This window comes from Aspergillus ambiguus (genome assembly GCF_047715705.1).
Source record: "Aspergillus ambiguus strain CBS 117.58 unplaced genomic scaffold BDV59scaffold_11, whole genome shotgun sequence".
Taxonomy (NCBI): domain Eukaryota; kingdom Fungi; phylum Ascomycota; class Eurotiomycetes; order Eurotiales; family Aspergillaceae; genus Aspergillus; species Aspergillus ambiguus.
In genome coordinates this window covers 202,036-223,445 of record NW_027395524.1, presented here as the reverse complement: position 1 = coordinate 223,445, position 21,410 = coordinate 202,036, and the positions used below count along the sequence as shown (strand labels likewise).

Genomic DNA, 21,410 nt, shown 5'->3' with positions numbered 1-21,410 from the left:
TGTATCTACAAATACCGTGTTTGGGGTGGGAAATTGTTCGCGATGATGGAACGCCTCCTGTCCAATGCATGCCTCTGCCGTAGCGTATCGCCAACTCTTCCACGGCTACTGTTCTACCATTTTCGGGGACCCTGTATGGACGTCTCGATGGGGTCAGTGGGAAGTCCACTGGAGTTGGGCTCGTCATCTCGACCTAAATCCCTCCGGACGGACGCTGCCACACTGCTCAAGTCATCTAATATATCGGAGATATAACCCCTTGCGTGTATAACGGCGCCTACAGATCATTATGGCCTTTTTGGGTGATGCTTCGGCTGTAAGTGGAGGGACGGACCATCCGAGGCCGGATGTTAGTATAACGGGATCTGAGACCTTCGGGAAAGATGTGTTGTTGGGTCCACTCTGACTGCGGGAACGCTCCGTAGGATTTAGTCGGCTTTGCTGCGGCCATTGGCGGACATCTCGCCGATGAGCCTCCATGAATACAATGTGATGGCATACCGTGGATGATAGCCACTTTGATAAGGTGAGACGGCATGGAGGAATCGGAAGCCGTTTATCTAGCTAGGTTGGCGGGAGTCTCGATGTATACTTTCCTACCCGACTCGCGGACAGTTTTGCTGATTCTAGAGATAATTGACACAATATAGGTATGGGGGAGTTGATTTAACGATTCTTTTTTCTAGATAACTCTCCTAGAGCTGAGGGGTCAATATCGAGAATGACCATGTCTTTGTTCGTTTATTCCCGAAGGGGTTCGAGCATATACGGACAGGTGCGGATAGAGGTAATCCCAAATCCGATCTTCGCCATCCGCACCACCTACAGGAACCTAAGATTCTCCTATGCGACAGCCTCCCAATAGATACTCCTTCCTAATTTCCATTCGCAGCTTAAGACAGAGCGATGTAATGTAAGTAGATACAACAAAAGTGGGACTGAAACAAGATACGTCCCGAGGGCTTGCATCAGAATGTAATAACCCTTCTACGTCCACCCTACAGGCGCCATTGCCATTTGTTTTCTAACGGCAGTATATTCTGCCTGCAAACAAACGTTGGTCCAATCTTGCACCGCTACCTCAACCTTTGCTTTCCACCTCCACCCTAGTTGAAACCACTTAAGGGGCCGAGTAACACGGTACACGACGCAACAAAGCGCCTGACACAGTCAGAGCTAGATGGCACGTATAAGGACTAATATCGAATAAAGTCGCCATCGATGGCCTGGCTGAAAGCACCAGGCTCTCCAACAACCCCCAGTAAATTCATCCTTGGTCGGCAATTGATAATGAAGGTGTTATTCAGGTCCGAGGTCACCGTACGCCTGTTTTCTCCCCGCCTTTTAGCTCTTGGCTGCATCCTGGAGCCTTTTCGGGACCGTTTCGGGACCACCCCCGCAAAGAAGGAAAAGAAGCATATGCTTGGCAAAGTTACCAAGTGGCGATCGACTAGATCTTACTGTTGGTAAAAATTGGCCTTTGACCAACTAGCTAACGTGCCAAGTGTATCAGCAGCCGATGGTGTGGCAGTCAATTGCCGCCTCCAATCCTTTAATCCTAGTTACCAGCTCATGTCTTCACGGGTGTACTCCTGGCAATATCCTGACTTATGGTAAGTTCTACTTGACTCTGTCATGATGAAGTTCCTTTTAGGATTGCCATTACTTGCCCTAATTCCTCACGCATGCTCTATACCCTCAAGTATCCAACCACGTCAATCGGTCCAGCAGAGACCAGCAATGCTGAAGCCTCAATACACGTCTTCCAGAGATATAGTCTCCCTCGACGGGCTTTGGAAGTCTGCTCTCGGATCAGGCGATAATGAGACGGCCGCACCCTGGACAGCCACATTAGCCACCAATCTCGAGTGTCCCGTTCCAGCCTCTTATAACGACATCTTCGTCGATCGTCGGATCCATGACCATGTCGGATGGGTCTACTACCAGCGCGAGGCTATTGTCCCCAGGGGCTGGTCACAGCAGCAATATCTCGTGCGGGTTGATGCCGCCACGCACAAAGGTCGCATCTATATCAACGACCATCTAGCCGCCGAGCATGTGGGTGGCTACACACCGTTTGAAGCAGATATCACGGGTCTCGTCTCTGCTGGTGATAGCTTCCGACTGACTATCGCTGTCAATAACGAGCTGACTCACGAGACTATCCCGCCAGGCAGGATCGAGGTGGCGGAGTTTACAGGTAAAAAGATGCAGGTCTACCAGCACGATTTTTTCAATTACGCTGGGCTTGCGCGGTCGGTTTGGCTGTATTCTGTTCCGAAACAGCACATCCAGGACATTAAAGTCGTCACTGATGTGGACGGCACAACCGGGCTGATCAATTATCTTGTCACGGTCTCCAACGCGACGACAGACCGCATCAAGATCGACGTGGTCGATGAGGATGGAAGAACTGTGGCCGAAGCATCAGGTACTCATGGTGCTGTCACAATAAGCTCCGTCAGGCTGTGGCAGCCGGGTGATGCATATCTTTACCAATTTCGAGTGAGCATAGTGGGCTTAAACGACAGTATAATCGACACTTATAGTGTTGGGACGGGTGTGCGCACGGTCAAGGTTAGTGGGAACAAATTTCTCATCAACGATAAGCCGTTTTACTTCACGGGCTTTGGGAAGCACGAGGACAGTGTTGTGCGCGGCAAAGGCTATGACCCAGCATACATGGTCCATGATTTCCAGCTGATGAACTGGATGGGAGCTAACTCGTTCCGTACCTCGCACTATCCCTACGCCGAAGAGGTTATGGAATTCGCCGACCGGCACGGAATCGTTGTTATTGACGAGACGCCGGCCGTCGGCCTGGCATTCTCCATTGGATCTGGAGTTTCTAGCGAAGACAGTCCGCAGACGTTTACCCCGGAAGGGATCAACAATAACACCCGCGAAGCTCACAAGCAAGCAATCCGGGACCTCATTGCTCGGGATAAGAACCACGCTAGCGTTATCATGTGGTCAATTGCGAATGAGCCTGCGTCGCAAGAGGTAGGAGCCCGTGAGTATTTCGCGCCACTCGTTGACCTGACCCACGAGCTTGACTCAAATCGTCCCATCTGTTTTGCAAATTACGGAGACGCCACGTATGAGGTAGATCGAATCTCAGATATGTTTGACGTCCTCTGCCTCAACCGCTATTTTGGGTGGTATACTCAAACCGGTGAGATTGAGGAGGCGGAAGCGGCTCTCGAAAAGGAGCTATTGGGCTGGGAGGGGAAATACGACAAACCCATCGTCATGACAGAATACGGGGCGGATACCATGGCTGGCCTCCATTCTGTGCTTGGTCTTCCGTGGAGCGAGGAGTTCCAGGTCCAACTCCTCGACATGTACCATCGGGTTTTTGACCGCGTTGAATCAGTGGTGGGAGAACACGTCTGGAACTTTGCTGATTTTCAGACGGCTATAGGGATCATCAGGGTGGACGGGAACAAGAAGGGTGTCTTCACCAGGGATAGGAAACCAAAGGCTGCAGCTCATACTTTGAGAAACAGATGGAGTCATATGTAGGGTGCAAAGTACGAATATCACTTGGGACATTAACCTAATGTAGCCTATATCATAGGGCTTTAGGGGCAGGGAAACCGGTCTTCGCTTTTTAGGGTACTTGAATGCTGACATTGTGCGCTGCACAGACATCAGCTCTGATGTTTAAGCAACCGTGGTGGATGAATATTCGATTGAGCGTAAACCATCCAACGGGAAAGTATACTGCAAAGTCCGCCAATATCAATATGAAGCCAAAGTGCGCGGCTAGAAGGCCTGTGGATGGCCCGGTTATCGAGTAACAAGGCCAAGCGTCTTCGCCAACTTTGCTCCCATCTCACGGTGCGGGTCGGCGTCGATAGTGTACTGGCAATTCCGGCGTTGTTACCACACTATCTTTGCACATCAATATGTTATAGTCAGCTCGGACCTCCTGTAATCCTCATGTGAGTTCTCAACCATTATAGCTGAAACACACCTCGTCAAATCGTACCTTTGGGGCTAAGATATTCCGCTGCATCCAGCGGACTATGTGATGCCGGGTGCATGCGTATATTGTGGGTCGTTTCTCGCCTACTTGCTACCGCGGTAGTGACATTGTAGTACGGAGTACATGCACAGTGCAATTCGCTCTTTATAATGCCCTTGTCGATTTCCTGGTCCCCTCTTCTTCACTCTGGACCATTTACCAAAGCGTTTCCAACTCTGCATCGTGGATTGAATCTTAGCGACAGTTATTTCTTTTTTTGTGTTTCATGAAATGGAAATACGTAAGCTACTGGCGTAGTGTGAATGCAGTGCGGGAGCATGAGTCCCTTCGTTCAGTCGGATACTACTGCTTGAAAATGTCCCGTCTTGATATGGATCTAGAGGATATGCCATAAGATTTGGTGTGGATGTGACCCCCTACTGAAATATCTGGAACTTTAAGTCCATTAGTGATGGAGTCAGTGAATGCACCCTCTTTCACACATTCTGTCATAGGGCTATGACACTAACTGCATGAATCGAATTGTCGCCTGGTGTCTGGTAAAGTTTTCTGGCGACGGCTGGAGGTGATCATTGTTCATCGGTTAGAACAGATAGATTGGACAAGCCTAATGGAAGGTGTACAATAAATGGCATTGGCTTACTAAGATCCTTGTCCATTATATTCTCTGGTCATCTGTACACTTCATGATGGGATTTCCAGAATTCCATGTCTCCAAGGCTGTGTTGGCCTTGACGATAATCTATATAACTGTCAACCGGAAAGACCAGTAATTACTGCCAAGGCTTAACTAGCCATACAAAATCGCGGTATGATCCAGCCTCCGCACCTCACAGATAGTCACACCGCCAGCCCAGGAATCAGGTCGGAATGGAGGTCGGAATCCAGGGTATAAAGATGGCCATTTTTTAGCAGTAGATTTAGAGAATTCAAGTCCCTGCTACAGTCCAGAATATAGTGGAAATTACATAGTGTTACCGACAGCCGCATTTCCCACAATAACTACTTGCATAAGTTAGCAAATACAATCCTAGTGGCGACCACAACGAGAGGGGAAGCCCCTCAGCAACTCTGCGCCAAGTGCACCATAATGTATCGCAATTGTACCACGTCACTTCAGTTGGCTCTGTATATGAATATGCAGTGTTAGGACAAGTAGCTCTTCGTGACAAAGTACGTGGGTGTACCCTATAATAACCAAACTGCATGGCTTACCCATTTCCCCATGGGTTACGTGTAACTCCCCATGGCATTGTGAATTGCATGCACACGTCCTTCTAGCTTTGTCAAAAAAAAAAAGGGTTTTCGTTCAGCGCCGGGGACTTTCCTTTTTATGTTATGGTTTTCTACAAGCAACTCAAGTTTTATCGTATCATCTACATAACCTACCACGTATTAGTCTCCCGGGATATGCACTTTTGTACTTTCGCCATCTCGGAAACAACCTTAATGTGTAGCTTTATCAACAAAACAGGTTTTCGTTCAAAGCAACTTGAGTTTTATCGTATCATTCATATAGCCTACTACTACCTGTTAGTCTTCTGAGATATGCACTTGTGCACTTTTACCATCTCGGAAAAAACCTTACCTTAATATATAGCTTTGTTAAAAAACAGGTTTTCGTTCAAACCGCCGAGGGCTTTCCTTTTTATATTATGGTGTTCTGTAAGTAACTCAAGTTTTATCGTATCATCTACATAACCTACCACGTATTAGTCTTCCGGGAAATGTACCTTTGCACTTTTGCCATCTTGGAAACAACCTTAACTCAGTGTGCACCTGCACTAACTGTGTATGATCCCGACACCCTGTGTCGATGACATGTCGATTAGACCCCGTAATCTCTTGTCTCCCTCCTATATAGAGGATAGTGCCTCCCATAGCTTAGAGAAGACAAGAACCAGCCTATTCAATATAGTATTAGATCTCTCAATACTATAGTGATCCTATCGTCTACTATCACACCTGATTCACAGGATCTTTCCAGCCAAAGTAGATTTTCACATTCTGATCCTTACAATTTCTGAGACTGGTAACATCTTTCTACTGTCGGGACACTTTCGTGTCTCATCTGTGTTTATTTATCAACAATTAGTTAACTATGCCTTATATCGCTCGGACAAGTACCCTCCCTGAGGAGGCTGTTCATGGTGGGCTCGTTGACCCCCGATCTAGTGAGAAACCTTCTTTCGGGGAAAGGATGTCCTGTCGAGACATCACCGAGTTTATCTACAACAGGATTGGGTCCTCGCCTTTGGAATCGAGGTATCAAAAGGCCGGTAGTGAGCTCAATGGAGCATTCTCGCGGTTCCACAAGGAAAGCGAATACCAGGCCAAACTTGAAAGAATTCTCGCTCGTTCAAGGGAAATCAGACTACCTCGGAAAACGAAGGATCCAAGCTATCCACTGCTAGATCTACTACCAAACTTGATCGTTACTGGCGGTCTCAGCCGTTCGCCTGCTTTTGACGGCCTGCCTGTCGTCTCACATTGGGCTGACCGCGTCGGTGAGCCTTCCGCAGAGGACCCTGCCGCCACTTTTCGTCTCACTTCGACATGGAGTACCATCGTTGTCAGAGGAGAAGGCGCTGCTATGAACTCCCCTCAAGGAGCCCCTTGCTGGGCACTTACGACACATGGCATAGGACCGGCTTTGGGTGGATCAAGTAAATTCTCTCAACAATACCTTCCTGAGACAGATACGTTGGTAACGACAGTTAACCTTGCTCGTCGTCCAGATACCCCTCGGACAGGGGGTCTTCTTACTGCAGCCGCAAACGTATCTTGGATGCGCAATACGCGCGTTGCAGACGCTGTTGATTGCGCAATTGGGCTTCTAGCAGATGCTTCCCAGCTCCTCGAGACAAGAGATAATGTTATCATGGCGGGAAAGACGGAGCGCACACCGTTTGCTGAGGTACGCGAGGTTGTAATGCCAACATGGTGCTCAGCCCGCAAACCTCTCGCCCCTAAACTGAGTGGTGTTGCTCTCTCACCTGACCAGGGCACGGCCGACCTCTTCGCAGCGGAAGGTTGCGAGGGCGCTCTACTCAATACCAGCGTCTTTGCTATGTCGGTAGGCTACAATCGCGGGGTCTACGCTGGCTCTATTTCGGGGTTATGGGCTATCATGGACTCAGCTTTCGTTATGGATTACTCCGTAGGCATTACCAGCACTGCGATGTCGGAGAATCTTTCCTGCGCTTTCGCAGATGTGGCCGCGGTTGCTGAAGAATCCGTCTCAGCCGGCCCACACATAAGCGACATACGTGTCGTCAAGGCCTGCAATTATGCATGCCTACGCCAGAAGACTGTTATCGAGGATGCTCACCCGGTGCCTTCTCGCCCATGTATCGTTGTATGGGATGATCTTGCGCGGCTTGCTCGTTACAAGCTAGCGGACGCCGTATTCTGTCACGTCTACTATGATTCAGGTGGAGGTGAATATATGGCTTCTATCGCCGGTCTTGGGTGTGTCGCGCATGATTGGATCGATATGGGAGCTGATATAGCCTGTGGAGAAATCAGCAACATCATCGCTACTTTGACACGCGGATCTTTGAATGAGAAGCCACTAGCCGAAGTTTACTCACGCTTGACTGGGGCTATGATTTGGTATCGAGACAACGACCCCTATAACCCAGCGGCCACCTGTATCCTGTTGACGCACTGGTGGCAGCTGTCAAATTGCCGACACCGACCCATCGCCCTACTTGGAAGGACGGATATTGATGTCAGCAAGGGGATTGTCCCCATATTACCGGAAGAGAGGCCCCCATTGGAACATTTTCGGGCGTGTGGCACTAAGATCGAGCGCGACGAGCGGCCCCTCGCCAACGCCGAGGCACGACTTCAATCTCTTATTTCCTCGGATCCCTTGCCAGAGACTCGTGCCGTCATTGACATCCTAGTAAAGCCTGTACTCGCCTACCTGAAAGGGGCTGATCATTTACCGGCTGAAAGCGAATATGTGGGAGCAACCCTAGCTGCACAATTGGCCTACCCCCAGGGTCAGAAGATCGTCGAATTATGGGATCTTGCCATCGTCATGTGGGAATCCGGGGCAATGTGGGCGTCTGGTATTGCGGGTCTTTGCTATACTCACACCGGAAATTTTAACTGTGATCGGGCTCGCGATGACTTATCGAATACCACTTGGGCCTAACTCGACTTGCCGTGAACGCCTGTTGTATTCAAAATTTGTTGAAGGACCATAGGTATAGCCCCCGACACGGAATATACGGACGATCGAAGCAAAACCAAACTAGACGAGTGGAACGTAGCTTTAACAGCCGTAGTTGGCGTTTCTTGAAATTTTATATTGTCTATCTAAAGTATAACGCAAAGATCTAATGCTATTTTTCTTCCCAATAAACGAGAAATGAGAAGTCAAAACTCCGAAAACGCCTAGCTGTATGAGCTTAGGCACCATACATTGGAAATAGCTGCTGTCGCAAAGATTGCTGGCATTTCCCATAGAGCCCAATCTGGGGTAAAGGAACTTAGAGAGACAAGCTCGCATCAAATGAAAGTCGAATCACACCCCAGATTGGGGTGTAAGTCCGTTGGTACACAGAAGCCTAGGGAAGCTAAATTTATTGCTTTATTCGCGTTGAGGCTTCCTATCCGCATGGTAGCTTATCGACAACTCAGTTGTTGGGGAACATACGAATAAGACTGCACTAAAGCATAGACATGCTGTTTTCGCAAGTCCTATTATTGTTGGAATGTAACTTGTTAATCGCAACCTCTTATTTTTTTTTTTTTTTTTTTTTTTTTTTTTTTTTTTTATTTTTTTTTTTTTTTTTTTTTTTTTTTTTTTGCTGTAGAAAAATTTATTTTATGGGACAGCGTCTGTTGTTTACTCAGGAATGGCAGTTTCGGGGCTTTGACGAAACATTTGGATGGATCAATCCAGCTCCCCAGGCGTTCGAAGACATGATGGTTACGCGATATATATGTATGGCTCCTGGTCAAGGAATGTCATGTCACCTTCCCCAAAATCGGTCTATCCAACCATTATGACATTCCTCGCAGTATGGAATATAGGAACAATTAAACAAGGGGCGGTATTGAAATGAGACAATAAAAAACATACAACAGCCGGGATTCGCTGGTGGTCACCCACCCAACTACTAACCGGCCGGCGTGTGGCTTAAGTACGGCTGAGCGGACGGGAAGCCCTGTTCTCCACACCCTATGGTCGTATGTACCCGTCGCTACTCAAGAAGTAAATATATCGAGTACGACAATTTTAGGACTCAGGCTTAAAACGCGGCCAGAATCTGAAAAGTAATCACGAAGATACCTAGGTATGCGTTAGGGTAAGGGCGCTCCTATTCCCGCGATCCAGGTTTCTGGCTTCATTAGAGTAACTTTCTTTAGTTACGAAATTTGGAGGGACGGACGGGGCCGAAGAGGAACATCGGATACAGTAGTCTCTGGCAGCAGCCGCCGCTTTGTTATTGCATGGGATTCTTTTTCTTGGAAGGCTAGCCGTAGAACACCACACTGTCACAGGGAGCATCGGGCCTTTTGAGCTAACTTCTAGTATAAGACTCATAACTTCCGTTGCCGATATAGTAAAAATATCTGGGAAACCCCACTGGTAAATGTGCATCCTGAACAGGCACTCGACATTTTTTGAAGTCATAGAAAATATATTTCTCTTGATTTTTGGTGTGCATGGCAGCCATCACACAACTCAGTGCGATCCATCGCGCATTAAGAATAGTATTTCTACTTTAATTCCGGCGCCGTCCTTTTAAGACATAAATAGTGGGTTATTATAGAGATTGAAAAGATGCGTATATATCGTGAAAATGAAAATGCGCCAGATTTCGACCAGCTCGATGTCCTAAGGTGTTGCCTTCTTCGGTTAATCTAAAAGATAGTAGCTCCGCTTGTAGCAGTAGAAGGATGTTTAAGATGGAGAATAGTCAGTGACACATGTACTCGTATTATGTTATCTGCATACTTTACATTCACGTTATAGTGCGCATGTGTAGGAAAAACAGAGGCTTCATTTTTACTACGACCACAAGTTATTCGGGCACTCATATGCCAAAGTGTTCAACAGATTGGTCCTGGAGCGTCATATCTGACGCAGCTTGATAATTGTTCTCTACGGTGCTTCTGGGGAATAGTAGGCCGTCTTGGGCTGCCGTACAGCTGTACGTCCATAGAATGGCACACAAACATAATTATAATACGTTATACGCGTTACAGCCATCAAAAATATTATTAACATTTGTACCATATCGATGATACAAGCTTTCCGCATACACGGAACAACCAAAACGATCATCAGCTCATAGCGTCAGCGGCTAAGATAATGCTAGCAAGGTTCGATTTCATTAAACTTTAACCTTGACTTTCAACATACGACTTACAAGCTCTGTGTCAAGATGACGTTGCCGAGGACAAATGCCGTATGGATTATATTTAATCCCTCACATTAGGTAGAAAGGGCCCTGTTACATTTTGTTAAGCGCCTCGACTCGTGAACAACCTGAAACAGTATCGTTAAACATATATCATCATACTGGTCTTTAAGGTATTGCTACCCACTACAGACGAAACTCCCAACATGGATTCGCTCAATACTGCAATGGATAACCCACCGGGCAAGTTCTATAGAGTCCAGTCGCCTGAATCTACGGTGACGTGGGACGAATCTGGTCTCCATGCTATTGCCGAGGCTGACCTCCGGACGGAGGAAGAGGTGCTCGACGCTGTCAAGGAAAAGCTCAGACGGAACAGCATCCGCAACAGCCCCTTCATTCCGGTATTTTCAGATCGCCAAAAGGCGCTTGACTGGGCATTAGCTCTCAAGCACTTGTGCAACGGCATTGTCTCTGTCATTGAAATAGACACGAACATGCTTGGAGAGGGAATAGCTGTGAGTGCTGAGCGTGCTCGCAAGCTACTGGGGTCCGGAAGTATTACCGATCGTTGGTATGACAGCGAATGGCTGATTCTGGGCCATGTTCCCTCCTCGGCCATAGTGAGCTGGAAAGAAATTGAGGATCCGCGACCGGATAGTAGCAATATAAATTGGCCGGAAGGCGTTACACATAATCAATAAACGCGATCCTTAAGTACTTGCTGCCGTTTATGGGCCAAATTTTCTCCGCTATCTGGCTGTGCTGAGGAACATACAAAAGCGACAAAGAGGAATGATGCTGGCTTTTCTTATCGCTAGGGAAGTCTATACATGCAGATATCGCGAACGAACTCTTCAAATATAGCTGGATAAGGATGGCCAATAATGAGCAAGTAGATTTTAATATACAAAAAAAAAAAAAAAAAACTGCAAATTTAGCGCAGTGATCGTACTAAAATGTGATTGCCTTTGTCAGTGTTATATTGGACCGTTATCTAAGCTGCTCTATCGACGGCCTGGGTGGTAGATGATTTCATCCTGTCCATCAGTGTGTGCCTCATACATGTCAGCTCCATCGAGCATTCCGGGAACCACTGTCGTCTCGGTATGTAAAACTGGTATCGACTGAGGTCTACTATTGTGTGCGATTGCCGTTTCATAGCCGGGACAAAAAGGGGGCTTTGCTTCAGACATTCAAAAAGTTAGCCTCTAACCACTCGGGAAAGCTCTGGTTTAAGCTGTGCAGATATCAGCAGGTGGGACGGAACAAAATTATCCAAGGAATCAAATCATATTTATCGGAGTAATTTACAAGCCACTGTTATTAACTTGGCACAAGAAAAGTACAATAAACACCGAACATGGCCTTTCATAGGCGTAGGACTCAAGGCAGTTGACGACAAAACTCCACATTAACTATATGGCGAGGCATACTTCATAGCAATCTCGTCCATGAACCCCTGGATTTTGTTCAAAATTGTTCTTGTCAAAGTATCTTCATCCTGAACACCCAAAACACCGATTTGCCAATTCAGCGTAATAACGAGATCGGCGTCTTTCATTGTTGCGGCTTGGAAGTTTAACGGGGCGCCAGTGACGTTTGCTGGCTGAGAAAACATGATTCTCTCGATTTTCCATCTAATCTGGCCTTCTGGCGTTGAGGGAACGACATCACCGCATTCTCCACGAACTGAAGGATCGAAGACGCCAACATTGCTAATCTCATAAGACAAGTCACGATCTTTGCCAATTTGATTTAGGAACCAAGAGCGAAAATTGTTGAGATATTTCAAGAGGCCAATTGGCTGGTCTTCGAGAGTGGAGACAGCATCTGCGAGTTGAAATGTTGTGTTTCGTACAGCCTCCCAAAATGTGTGATCATAGTCAGCCTCGGCCCCAATACGTGGCGAGATGTCGCAAATGGCGGATACATAATTGCCCATCATGTTGTCAGAATAATCTGGAACAAGTGGCCTCAAATCAATGACAATTTGTCCGGTGAAGCTGTCAAACCCCATCTCCTGGGGCAGAGATTCGCTCAGTGCGCGCACGACTAGTTGATTAAGTAGCCCAGTTAGTCTGCCTTTCTGCTTTCTACAGGCTGCCAAGACAGTGTCCAGTAGGTCTTTGGGAACCACTAAGACTTGTAAGCCGGTCTGAAAGGTATTTGAAGCATATCTTATAGGCTCCCCAGTATATGTATGGGAGGATCGAGTCATGGGCGAGTTGCGCAATTTTAGCCAGCGGCAAATAAAACCCGGTAGGTGCTGTCCAAGAAGAGGAGATAGTAGGTAAGACCAAGAAACCTTAAGGTCGCATGATTCTTCCAACGGTGGCGCGATGGACGCTTGGGATGTATTCCAGATAGGATGGTCATCGTAATGACGACCTGCTTTCTGCAAACCTTGGAGAAATGATCGGTGGAAAGCTAGGCCGGATTTGCCGTCCCCATGAGTATGGGAATATGCGAATATGATGTACAATTTCTTCCACCTGGTATCTATTTGATCAGGTAGCGTCAAGACCACGATCCTCCATTGTGGGATACTTTCAATATCTGACCAAGGTTTATCATGCGCCTCAAGGGTAATTTTCTTCATCAGTTCAAGTTCATCAAGGGTTCCATAAGAAGCCGATGCAGTGTGAATAATGTGAACATGATTGCGAAGATCTAATCTTGCTGGGCGAACAAACTCGGGGGCTTCGCTCTCCTCTCCTCTGATGGTAGTACTGAGGATGGGATGGGCATTAATGCACCATTTCAAAGCAGGCACATATGAATTGACGTTGGTGGCGTCGAACGTGATGCATTTGTCGACGGTATATAATCCAGCAAGAATCAGTGATCGGTACCAGCCAAGGGCATGGCGCATGATATATCGACGCTCGTTTTTACCTATCATTTGAATGAGTAATTGCGTAGAAATTGATATACAGATGGCGCTCACTAGCTGGTCGCAGTGTTGTAACAGAGTGTGAGGGCATGACGTATAGCCCTTGTTATTTGCGTCGGCAGATGGTCAATTTTCGTAAGTAGATTCCAGTTAGGATTCTCATTCTTCACGGTCCTATGCAAGCTTATTTATATACCTTGAAATGGTGTTGTCTTTAGTGGATCGCGTCAAACTCCATTCATTCCCGATGCGTACCTAGCGGAGACAGTGCGACTATCGTCGATCCGATTGGGCTGTATAAGATTGCACGCTGACTCCACTTAAGTGGGCAACTTCGGTCATTCTCCATCTGTGAGTCTCCTGCATGACAGGTAAAAGAGGTAAAAGCACGCATTCATGGTCCATGCTAGAGGTTATACAAAAACAAGTTTCAGCGAAGCATGTACCACAATAGCCCTTACTTCATTCTTTGACATGGCCTACTATCATATTATGTAACGTACTATACATTGTAGGGCGCATTGATATCTTGCCAGCAATCTGGATAGATATGGAAAAATTCAGGCCCCATTTTAAACCTCCCAATCGAATCAGTAGCATCACGGAAAGAATTTGAGAAGTGGAATTTTCCGGAGTTACTGTCCATATCGATGGTATGTGCTGACGGGAATGGCCACTGGAACTGGATGTTTCGAGTGAAGTAGAACCAGAACCTGTTGTCCAACTGTGGGTAGTTTGATGTTATTAGTCTCTCCCGAAAAGCCGGCCTGAAAAACGTTAGTCTAGTTGTTACGCTGACCAGGTCAATCACTGTACCAAGCAAAATAATTGATCACAGCATCATGGGAGCGTAGAGCTTGAGAGGCCCTGCTACTTATGCATAAGTAACTTATCGCATCATGAAACAGATCCTAGCATACCTTGGCCTGAACCATGCCGGTAGAACCGGCGGACAGTCTGGGAAAATACAGGACTTTAAAATAAGCAGGGAATATCGATATGTAGATATAAAGAAATCTTACCAGAAGCATCAGATGTATCCCGCGGAGGAGGGCTAGTCTGGTCGCTACCGAGGCCTCCGCCATTAGAAGGGCATCAATGCGACTCAAAACAGTCCATATGGGACAGGTGAAATACTCCGTTTGTAGGACGGTCCATCCACGAATGACGCCGCGGATTAGGGCATCTTGGTTAAAATAATCGTCTGTGCACACCTGCCGATTATTAAACCGGCGTACATCTCCAAGCATTCCATTCAAGAAATCGCTCAGACTAATGTCGCTACTGGAATCGGCATATAATGTAAGACGAGGGAACTCAGGGGATAGTACAGGTCTCCCATGCTAATTGATATGGCTCTTAGCAATTCCCAAGCTAGAATCTGTGGGTAGCAGTCAGCACCTACATGTAACGGCGATGATAATGGCGCTAGGCAACAATGTTCGATGTGTGATAGGCGTTGCTCTATGCAGTTCAGGGAATGTTTTAAGGCCTCTCGACGCCTGGACTGAGAAGCTCTATTCATTATTCGCTTGCGATCTCTCTGAGATCTGCTTAATACACGGCCAGAAGACCATGGCTTCGCACGGACATTTTCACCCATTGAGGATTTGGATTCCACCCCGATGGCAACACATTGAGGCAAGCTCTCGCAATAATGAAGCATTAGATTTATCAACTAGAAATATAAAAAGGAGACATGTGTGTAAAAAGCGACAATGATGCCAACTTTTCGCAGGAGCAGCAGGCAGGACTGAAGACATCCTGATTGATCCACCTTTTGAATGGTTGTGGGAATGGTTGTGGGACTTATAGGCCAATCGGAGTGGAGAGAGTCGCACAAATCCGATCAAAGTATACCACGTGATAGTCCCCCTTCTCTATCCTGTGATTGGATGGGCAGCAGAGTTAACTTTCAAATCGATCACTGGGTTCGTGGTTGCTGTAGAACACCCATACCACTGCAGAGACACCGGCGCTAACGAATGGGTTTGGTAATCTGGCTGTGATATGATGCTAATACCCTTATGTTTGAGCGAATTATGTTTACCGTAGATATGTTCAAGAAGACAACTATGTTACAAGAACTGGACATAACTACAGGAGAGAATAGACGCCTCAATCCTTGCTAGAGCTACTAGTTATCTAGTCGTGAGTCACAATTCGTCAAAGCGCCTCCCAATAAGGCCAAATTTCTCCTGTCCGCCGCTGTGAGGGGCTCATTATTTCCATTAAAACAACTATACCCATTGTGTAAGAATGAGAGAACCGCACTCCCGATTTTGTCAGGAAAGTTAAGAAGCAAACGATCAAGCACACAGATACCATATACCTGGCCAGTGTTTTCCTCCATTCCCCTGCGTCTTTTAAAAATAGCAATACGACACTCTTTCGCCATTTCTGGTACCTGAAGCGGAGGGGGGATTCCGGCGCCAAAGCTTGACCAAAGTACATGGGAGTGTCCTCTCACATCCCTGTAGATGTTTCCAGTACACTGCATGAAGATATCGGGATTGGCATCCAAAGAATCCCAGAAGTGCTTAGAAAGAGTATCTTTGCCATAATCTTCGACCCATCCAGCACCACTTGCAATTTGTGAGTGTACCCGAAGATGGAGGAACAGGTTCCTGGAAGCGGCTTGTACCAATTCGGCCAAAGGAAGATAACGCAGTGGATAGATAAGGCGACTTTCTAGTGTCGTAGCTCTGATATCACCGTCAGGGAATAGACTGGTATGTGGGATTTGGGCGATTGTGGCCAATGCAGCTATGGAGGTTGTCGCGGCAGTGATGCATGACAGTTCTTTGGTCAACACCCAGTCTGTATAGTCAAAACTTGCTCGCCAGCTCAGACTAGCGTATAGAAGTAGGGTGTGAGAAGATTTATCTCGCGAAAACTTTCCCCAGGCACACTGAAGCCTGTCAAGAAAATCGGAATCAATAATAAAGGGATCTTCCGGATTGAACAAATTCATAAGGCTGTGAGCTGTATGAACGATGTTGGCCTCTCCTCCGATAGCTCTAAGTATCGAGCATATTTCGCTAGTCGATTCGGGGAGAGATAAAGAGCGAAATTGAAGCTGTACATCCTTGTCTGACTTTATGCCCACATGCTCTATCCAGGCGCCTGGTACGTCAGGTAACTCTAGGGTCGGCGTACATGGCGCATCATCAAGTGTATGTGACTGTGCAAGTGCCGTCATACTATCCTGGCACATAGGGACAGAAAGATCACGTTCTGCACACTGGCGCAAGCAGCAAAGCACTTGATCTGTGAAAATATCCCTGGCCCAATCGCACAACATGTCTAAAATCAGGAGTAGCTGCAGTGCTGAGTCGTGTCGGAGGACACAGCCATGCCATAAATCGATGATTCGCTTGATATCCATGATAAGCTCATCGCAACTTAAGCAGCGTGGGGCGTGGAACTTACTATGTGAGGTCCATCAGGCACACAGCCATATACCCTCCACTCATCTCCTCGATTGGTCAAGAACCATACCAAAGGGTCCAGCCGCACGGTACTGGCAGTCTCCAGGGCCTTTTGAATGTTGACCATGGCGCGAATTGGAAAAGCCGTCTGTCTCTCAATGGATTCAAATCCTACTGTATCTTTCTCGGATTTCGCTTCGAGGACTAAAAATGGGAAGTACGGATCCATACGATCTTTGCAGACCCCAGCTATAATTTCTGGATTGGCTGCCATCAGCGCCTTCACCTCGCTTGTTGCACCTAGTCCAAGGACATGGTCAGGCTTGTGATGAGGTAAGATTCTGTGTTGGATTTCTGGCATGGACATGTCAACTATAGAGCAGTCTGCCTTGGTAACGAAGAGTTGTTGCGTGGAAGGCTCAGGATATATACTCAGTTATTACGCGATCTGGTCAGGGCCAATTTATTCTGCAGTTTACACTTACGAGATGTTTTGCTCTCACAATCTCCTCACAACAGCAAAGACATCTGCCTGCCCGGATTTCTTAGGGACACGATGGGAGAGCTTGTAGATCCGATATCCAACGACGTTTGCCGCACACATAGCTGCTCTAGTTATCAGCACGTCACTATAACAATTATGTTGACGTGCCCTTTACCCACCAGGTAACATCTGTTTCAAACCTGCCAAAAATCAAACTCTCCGTCTTCAACCTCCACGTAGGCTCGTTGGCTGAGGATTCCCGCAGCTGGTACGCCTGCCAAACAAGTTTTTCCACCTGAGTGCGTATTTGGGCAATGTGTAACAGCTTCGGGCTATCGCTTCCGGGGTCTGCTTGATAATATTCATCATATCGAATCTTCTCCGTATCTCTTACCAGGGTAAATAGAGGAGCATATTCACTCGGCCAGTCGCGTGGCCGGGTTGGCCCTTCTATCAATATATTGTACTTTTGGATGAGGGCACGTTGTTTCTGCGGGCAGTTCCTAGGCGCCATAGTAATTAGGCACAGACGAAGTGGTTGGTTACCAGAGTGAAAATCAGACTTGACAATGAAAGTGCAGTTGAGAAGAGAGAAGGGACAAGGAGAAGGATTATGAAGTACTTGTTCTCACTTCTCATCCTCCCGGAGCTGGCGCGAGATACTGTTACACACTGGAAAGCGGGGTTGGTGGTCTACGCCATGTAGTTCTATATTTGGATAGGGATCGATGTATCGCGCAACGGGTGACAAACACCCTACACCAATACGATGGGAGTCATGAGAATGACTTGGTGATTATGCTCATTCCCCATATTTGTTCTGAAAAGACCCTCAAAACTACATCGATGTGGATATGAAGCAGAACGGGCCGGGCCGGACTAAGAAGTACGCTTGGTCCACCACATACTATTATTAGACAGACCTAAATAGCTTAAAAAAAAAAAAAAAACATACAGCATAAGTATGGTGGAGATCACCAGGCGCTACGTGGGTGATTTGCTGCCCTACTCAGTCCTTCCTACAGGGTAGTTCAGGCCCCTGTTCACACACCTACAAACTATACACCCAAGCTAAGTAGAAGTCGCATTTTGCGCAATTCAGACCAGGAAAAGGTACTAACCCCCTTCCCTCCGTACTGTAAGACACCCACGCTGCTTAATGTCGCTCAAGCCATCGGGCTGCAAACCGCCTCGCGTCGGTTTACCCAACTAACCACCAAAGCGAAGTGAGCCTAGGCGAGGAATTCGAGCATATCAATTTCGTGTTAACAATAGGTATCGGTAGGGAAGCTTCTGGCATGCATTATCAGTACACCCCAGCTCCCTCGTGCATCCCTGTCCACCTCCGACTCGCTTCCCAAAGGACCTCCTGCTTCCGTTCATCTCCAGTAACCTCTGCTGGTTTGACAGCTTTCAATCCCTCAAAATAACCCCTTTCCCAGCAAAACTCGGCCCAATGGCAACCTCAAGCAAATCTTGCGCTGAATCGCTGCTGGATCGCATGCTGCTAGTCAGATACTTCAGCACCGGAAGAATGACCCTAGAAATGGAGAAGACTGCCTTGGCTAAGGACCGCTGCTCACTGTGCGCACGAGAGTCGACTATACCACCAGGGTCCATCGCGGTTACGGTTATTTCGGTACGGTCGGGATCCTGGAAGGTATATTAGTTAGAGCCTCCTCCAAGAACTGGAATATCAAAGGCGGAAAAAGTGGACCTGAGAGATACCTTTTCAAGCTATCGATTTAACGCATTAACGAACATTACGGTGACAAGCTTACTCGTTCCATACCGCTGCCAGCCGCGATCATGGTTCTCGTTCTCTGGATGTGGGCGTGGCTGCACCAGTTCCGCAGTATCATCCGGCCAGTGAGCAACGAGCTTTGAGAGCGGATTTGTGCGTTCGGGGTAGTGCGCTGCAGAGCCTAGCATGACCACTCGTCCCAGTTTTCGGTCCAAGCGCGGTAGCAGCTTGAGTACTAAGAGGTAATGCGCTAGATAGGAGACCTGGAACGTAGCCTCGTATCCATCCAACGTGTACTTCACACCATTATCTAACGACCACGTAAAGGCGTTGCAAATGATTGCGCGAAGTTGTGGTAGCTTTTGCTCCTCTACGCGGGAGATGACTGAGCCGCAAAATACACAGACGTCAGCCAGGGATGCGAGGTCGAGTTTCTCTATGAAGACTTTTGCATTGGGATATTTCGATAAGAGTCTCTGGAGCTTCGCGGTGTTGACATCTGCGTCTGTGGATGGGTTGCGGACGGTGCCGATGAGGGTGAGGGCGGGATATCGTGAGAGGGAATGGGAGATAAACTCGAGGGCAAGAGAGCCGTTTGCGCCGGTTATCAGGACTGTCCCGTCCATTCTTTTTGTGTCGAGCGATCGTTTTCCCGTGCGAGCGGAACTTCGAAAGACAAGGGGGAGTAAAATATAAATATTTATATTGGGAGAGGTTTAAGACATTGGTTAGCACTATCAAGCAATTGATTGGTTCTATGAGCCCCGTAGCGTTTTAGATCTTATGTCAGACTCGTTGGCGCGAACTGGCAGACGCTGACACTTTAGTGAGCATTTCACTTCCGGTCGCCTGTAATTGATTTCCAGGCCATCAATTCGTCACTTCGTTATCTCATTAAATGGCGAATGCTGCAGGTACTCAGACGAGCCGTCCATGGTTTCCTAAGCAAGTTACCGGGAGAAAGCGGGTAAACGATAGGCTCATATGATATCCAATCTGATAAAAGTATGACGCTGGGTTTAAGCAGTAGAGAAGATTAACCTCTCCTGTGAAATTTGAACTGTGTGTAGATTACTTGTATCAGCTTCGACAGCACTCGGGTTGGTGGCTCTGGGACGGTAAACATCTTCTCCAAGAGTTGGTCCATAGTTTAGTGATCGGTAGTGGCATGGGTGGAAAATTCCCATGAAATCAAACGAAGACAGCTCATTATATTTCTTACTATCTGTAGGACTGCTAATATCATCATGGAGCCATCGCCTGATGTACGAGGGGGTATTCTTATTCACTGCAATGTCTCCTGTTGGCGGATGAACGATGATGGGCTACCTAAAAGCTGACGGGAAAAATTTCATTCGGTAGCCCCACGACCAGCCGCCATATCGGCGACCATTACGAACTCTTCAGAACTTCGCACTGCTAATTGCCTGCTTCGCCTAGAAGCTGGGTCTGGGAGCCGTTTATGATGGAACATCTTCGGGACTTCATAAGCATCACCGGTAGTGCCTAACCCTTCAATATGTGAGGGTCTTCCTGGCATCTATGAATCCACGACGGTTTTGAACAGCAGAATGTTCCTAGGTACGAATTTTGCACCTATCAGCTGAGGCGACGATGATTGTCACACGAATGTCTGTGCGGCAATCTGAAATTACAATACAGAGCCTCTCAGAAGAAATAGAAGTAGAAGGGTATCATTTCTGGTGCGGATTTCTTGTTGTGAATTGTCTGCAGCTAATCATTAAAATTTTGATCATGTACCCGTTGCAGTGCAATCCCCCCTCTACGTAGTGTCGCATGGCTTACTGGGGCGTTTTCTTCGGCTCTTTGAGTCAGAAACAAGGGAAGAAAAGTCGAGGTGAGCTTCTGATAGTGATAAAGTCCGTATAAGTCCGTCAAGTTTAAAGTATATACCGCCCCGAGGTTACAGAATATCAACATTTTGGTTGTCAGAGTATGATATCCTATACTCTAGATCCGTGGAAATCCACTTATGCAACCCTAATCCTATTTGGGAAGCAATTCTACATAATCTGACTAGACAATGTCAACGGCACTAGGTATTCTCATTAATAAGCGTCTAGAGCGGTCGAGACCTTCCAGAATAGTCCCCAACGAGCCTCTATTCCATTTAAGAAAATGGACCCAAATACAATTAGCTTATGGGGTATATAGACACCATCCCTCTTGACGGTGTTCGTCTGTTGCTTCCTATTATTGGAGCGGACGGTCATCAGCAGATTTTTCGGTGGATCCAGGCAGAGTAACTGGTTAAAGAAGGGCAGGAGATCCAGGCTCTCAAGGTTGCACAGCAAGGTAGTTCCCGGAGGGAGATTCGCTTCCTAAGCTGGTGCGGCTGTTGGGCAAGTACAAGTCGTTCAACACGCAGTGGCTATCGTTCGTGTGGTTCAAAAAGGGAATTTAGATTTCACTTTTTGCACACCGTGGGAGCTAGATTATAATATTTCTTTGACAGCTGAC

At 47.2% G+C, this 21,410-nt stretch overlaps 6 protein-coding genes across 6 annotated transcripts; 3 read left to right on the top strand and 3 right to left on the bottom strand.

Moving 5' to 3' along the window:
• Positions 1-1,638: 1,638 nt before the first annotated feature.
• On the top strand, positions 1,639-3,525 carry BDV59DRAFT_192565 (glycoside hydrolase superfamily; the record flags this gene model as incomplete). Its single annotated transcript, XM_073692066.1, has 1 exon — positions 1,639-3,525. The coding sequence occupies one exon, from the start codon at positions 1,639-1,641 to the stop codon at positions 3,523-3,525; it is 1,887 nt and encodes a 628-aa protein (XP_073548977.1).
• Positions 3,526-6,092: 2,567 nt separating this feature from the next.
• BDV59DRAFT_192564 (uncharacterized protein) lies at positions 6,093-8,156 on the top strand (the record flags this gene model as incomplete). The annotated part of the gene is made up of 1 exon (XM_073692065.1): positions 6,093-8,156. The coding sequence occupies one exon, from the start codon at positions 6,093-6,095 to the stop codon at positions 8,154-8,156; it is 2,064 nt and encodes a 687-aa protein (XP_073548976.1).
• Positions 8,157-10,495: 2,339 nt separating this feature from the next.
• BDV59DRAFT_176050 (uncharacterized protein) lies at positions 10,496-11,222 on the top strand. Its single transcript, XM_073689373.1, has one exon. It carries the CDS (start codon positions 10,581-10,583, stop codon positions 11,076-11,078), a length of 498 nt encoding a protein of 165 aa, XP_073548975.1. The 5' UTR covers positions 10,496-10,580; the 3' UTR covers positions 11,079-11,222.
• A 454-nt stretch (positions 11,223-11,676) lies between these two features.
• BDV59DRAFT_176049 (uncharacterized protein) lies at positions 11,677-12,596 on the bottom strand (the record flags this gene model as incomplete). Its single annotated transcript, XM_073689372.1, has 1 exon — positions 11,677-12,596. A coding segment is annotated over one exon (808 nt), but the record flags the coding sequence as incomplete, so codon positions are not given.
• Positions 12,597-13,625: 1,029 nt separating this feature from the next.
• BDV59DRAFT_176048 (uncharacterized protein) lies at positions 13,626-15,100 on the bottom strand. Its single transcript, XM_073689371.1, has 5 exons — positions 14,676-15,100; positions 14,293-14,613; positions 14,191-14,243; positions 14,087-14,137; positions 13,626-14,037 (listed from the first exon to the last, which is right to left on the bottom strand). The coding sequence occupies exons 1-5, from the start codon at positions 14,934-14,936 to the stop codon at positions 13,773-13,775; spliced, it is 951 nt and encodes a 316-aa protein (XP_073548973.1). The 5' UTR covers positions 14,937-15,100; the 3' UTR covers positions 13,626-13,772.
• Positions 15,101-18,491: 3,391 nt separating this feature from the next.
• On the bottom strand, positions 18,492-19,555 carry BDV59DRAFT_192563 (NAD(P)-binding protein; the record flags this gene model as incomplete). The annotated part of the gene is made up of 4 exons (XM_073692064.1): positions 18,492-18,595; positions 18,634-18,838; positions 18,914-18,922; positions 18,953-19,555. The coding sequence occupies 4 exons, from the start codon at positions 19,553-19,555 to the stop codon at positions 18,492-18,494; spliced, it is 921 nt and encodes a 306-aa protein (XP_073548972.1).
• Positions 19,556-21,410: the final 1,855 nt, after the last annotated feature.

Coding starts and splice junctions, on each gene's coding strand:
- BDV59DRAFT_176050 (XM_073689373.1), top strand. CDS start 10,581: ATGGATTCGCTCAATACTGCAATGGATAACCCACCGGGCAAGTTCTAT.
- BDV59DRAFT_176048 (XM_073689371.1), bottom strand. CDS start 14,936: ATGCTTCATTATTGCGAGAGCTTGCCTCAATGTGTTGCCATCGGGGTG. Junction 14,614..14,675: donor CATTATCATCGCCGTTACAT/GTAGGTGCTGAC, acceptor CATATCAATTAG/CATGGGAGACCTGTACTATC. Junction 14,138..14,190: donor CCGGCATGGTTCAGGCCAAG/GTATGCTAGGAT, acceptor CATAAGTAGCAG/GGCCTCTCAAGCTCTACGCT.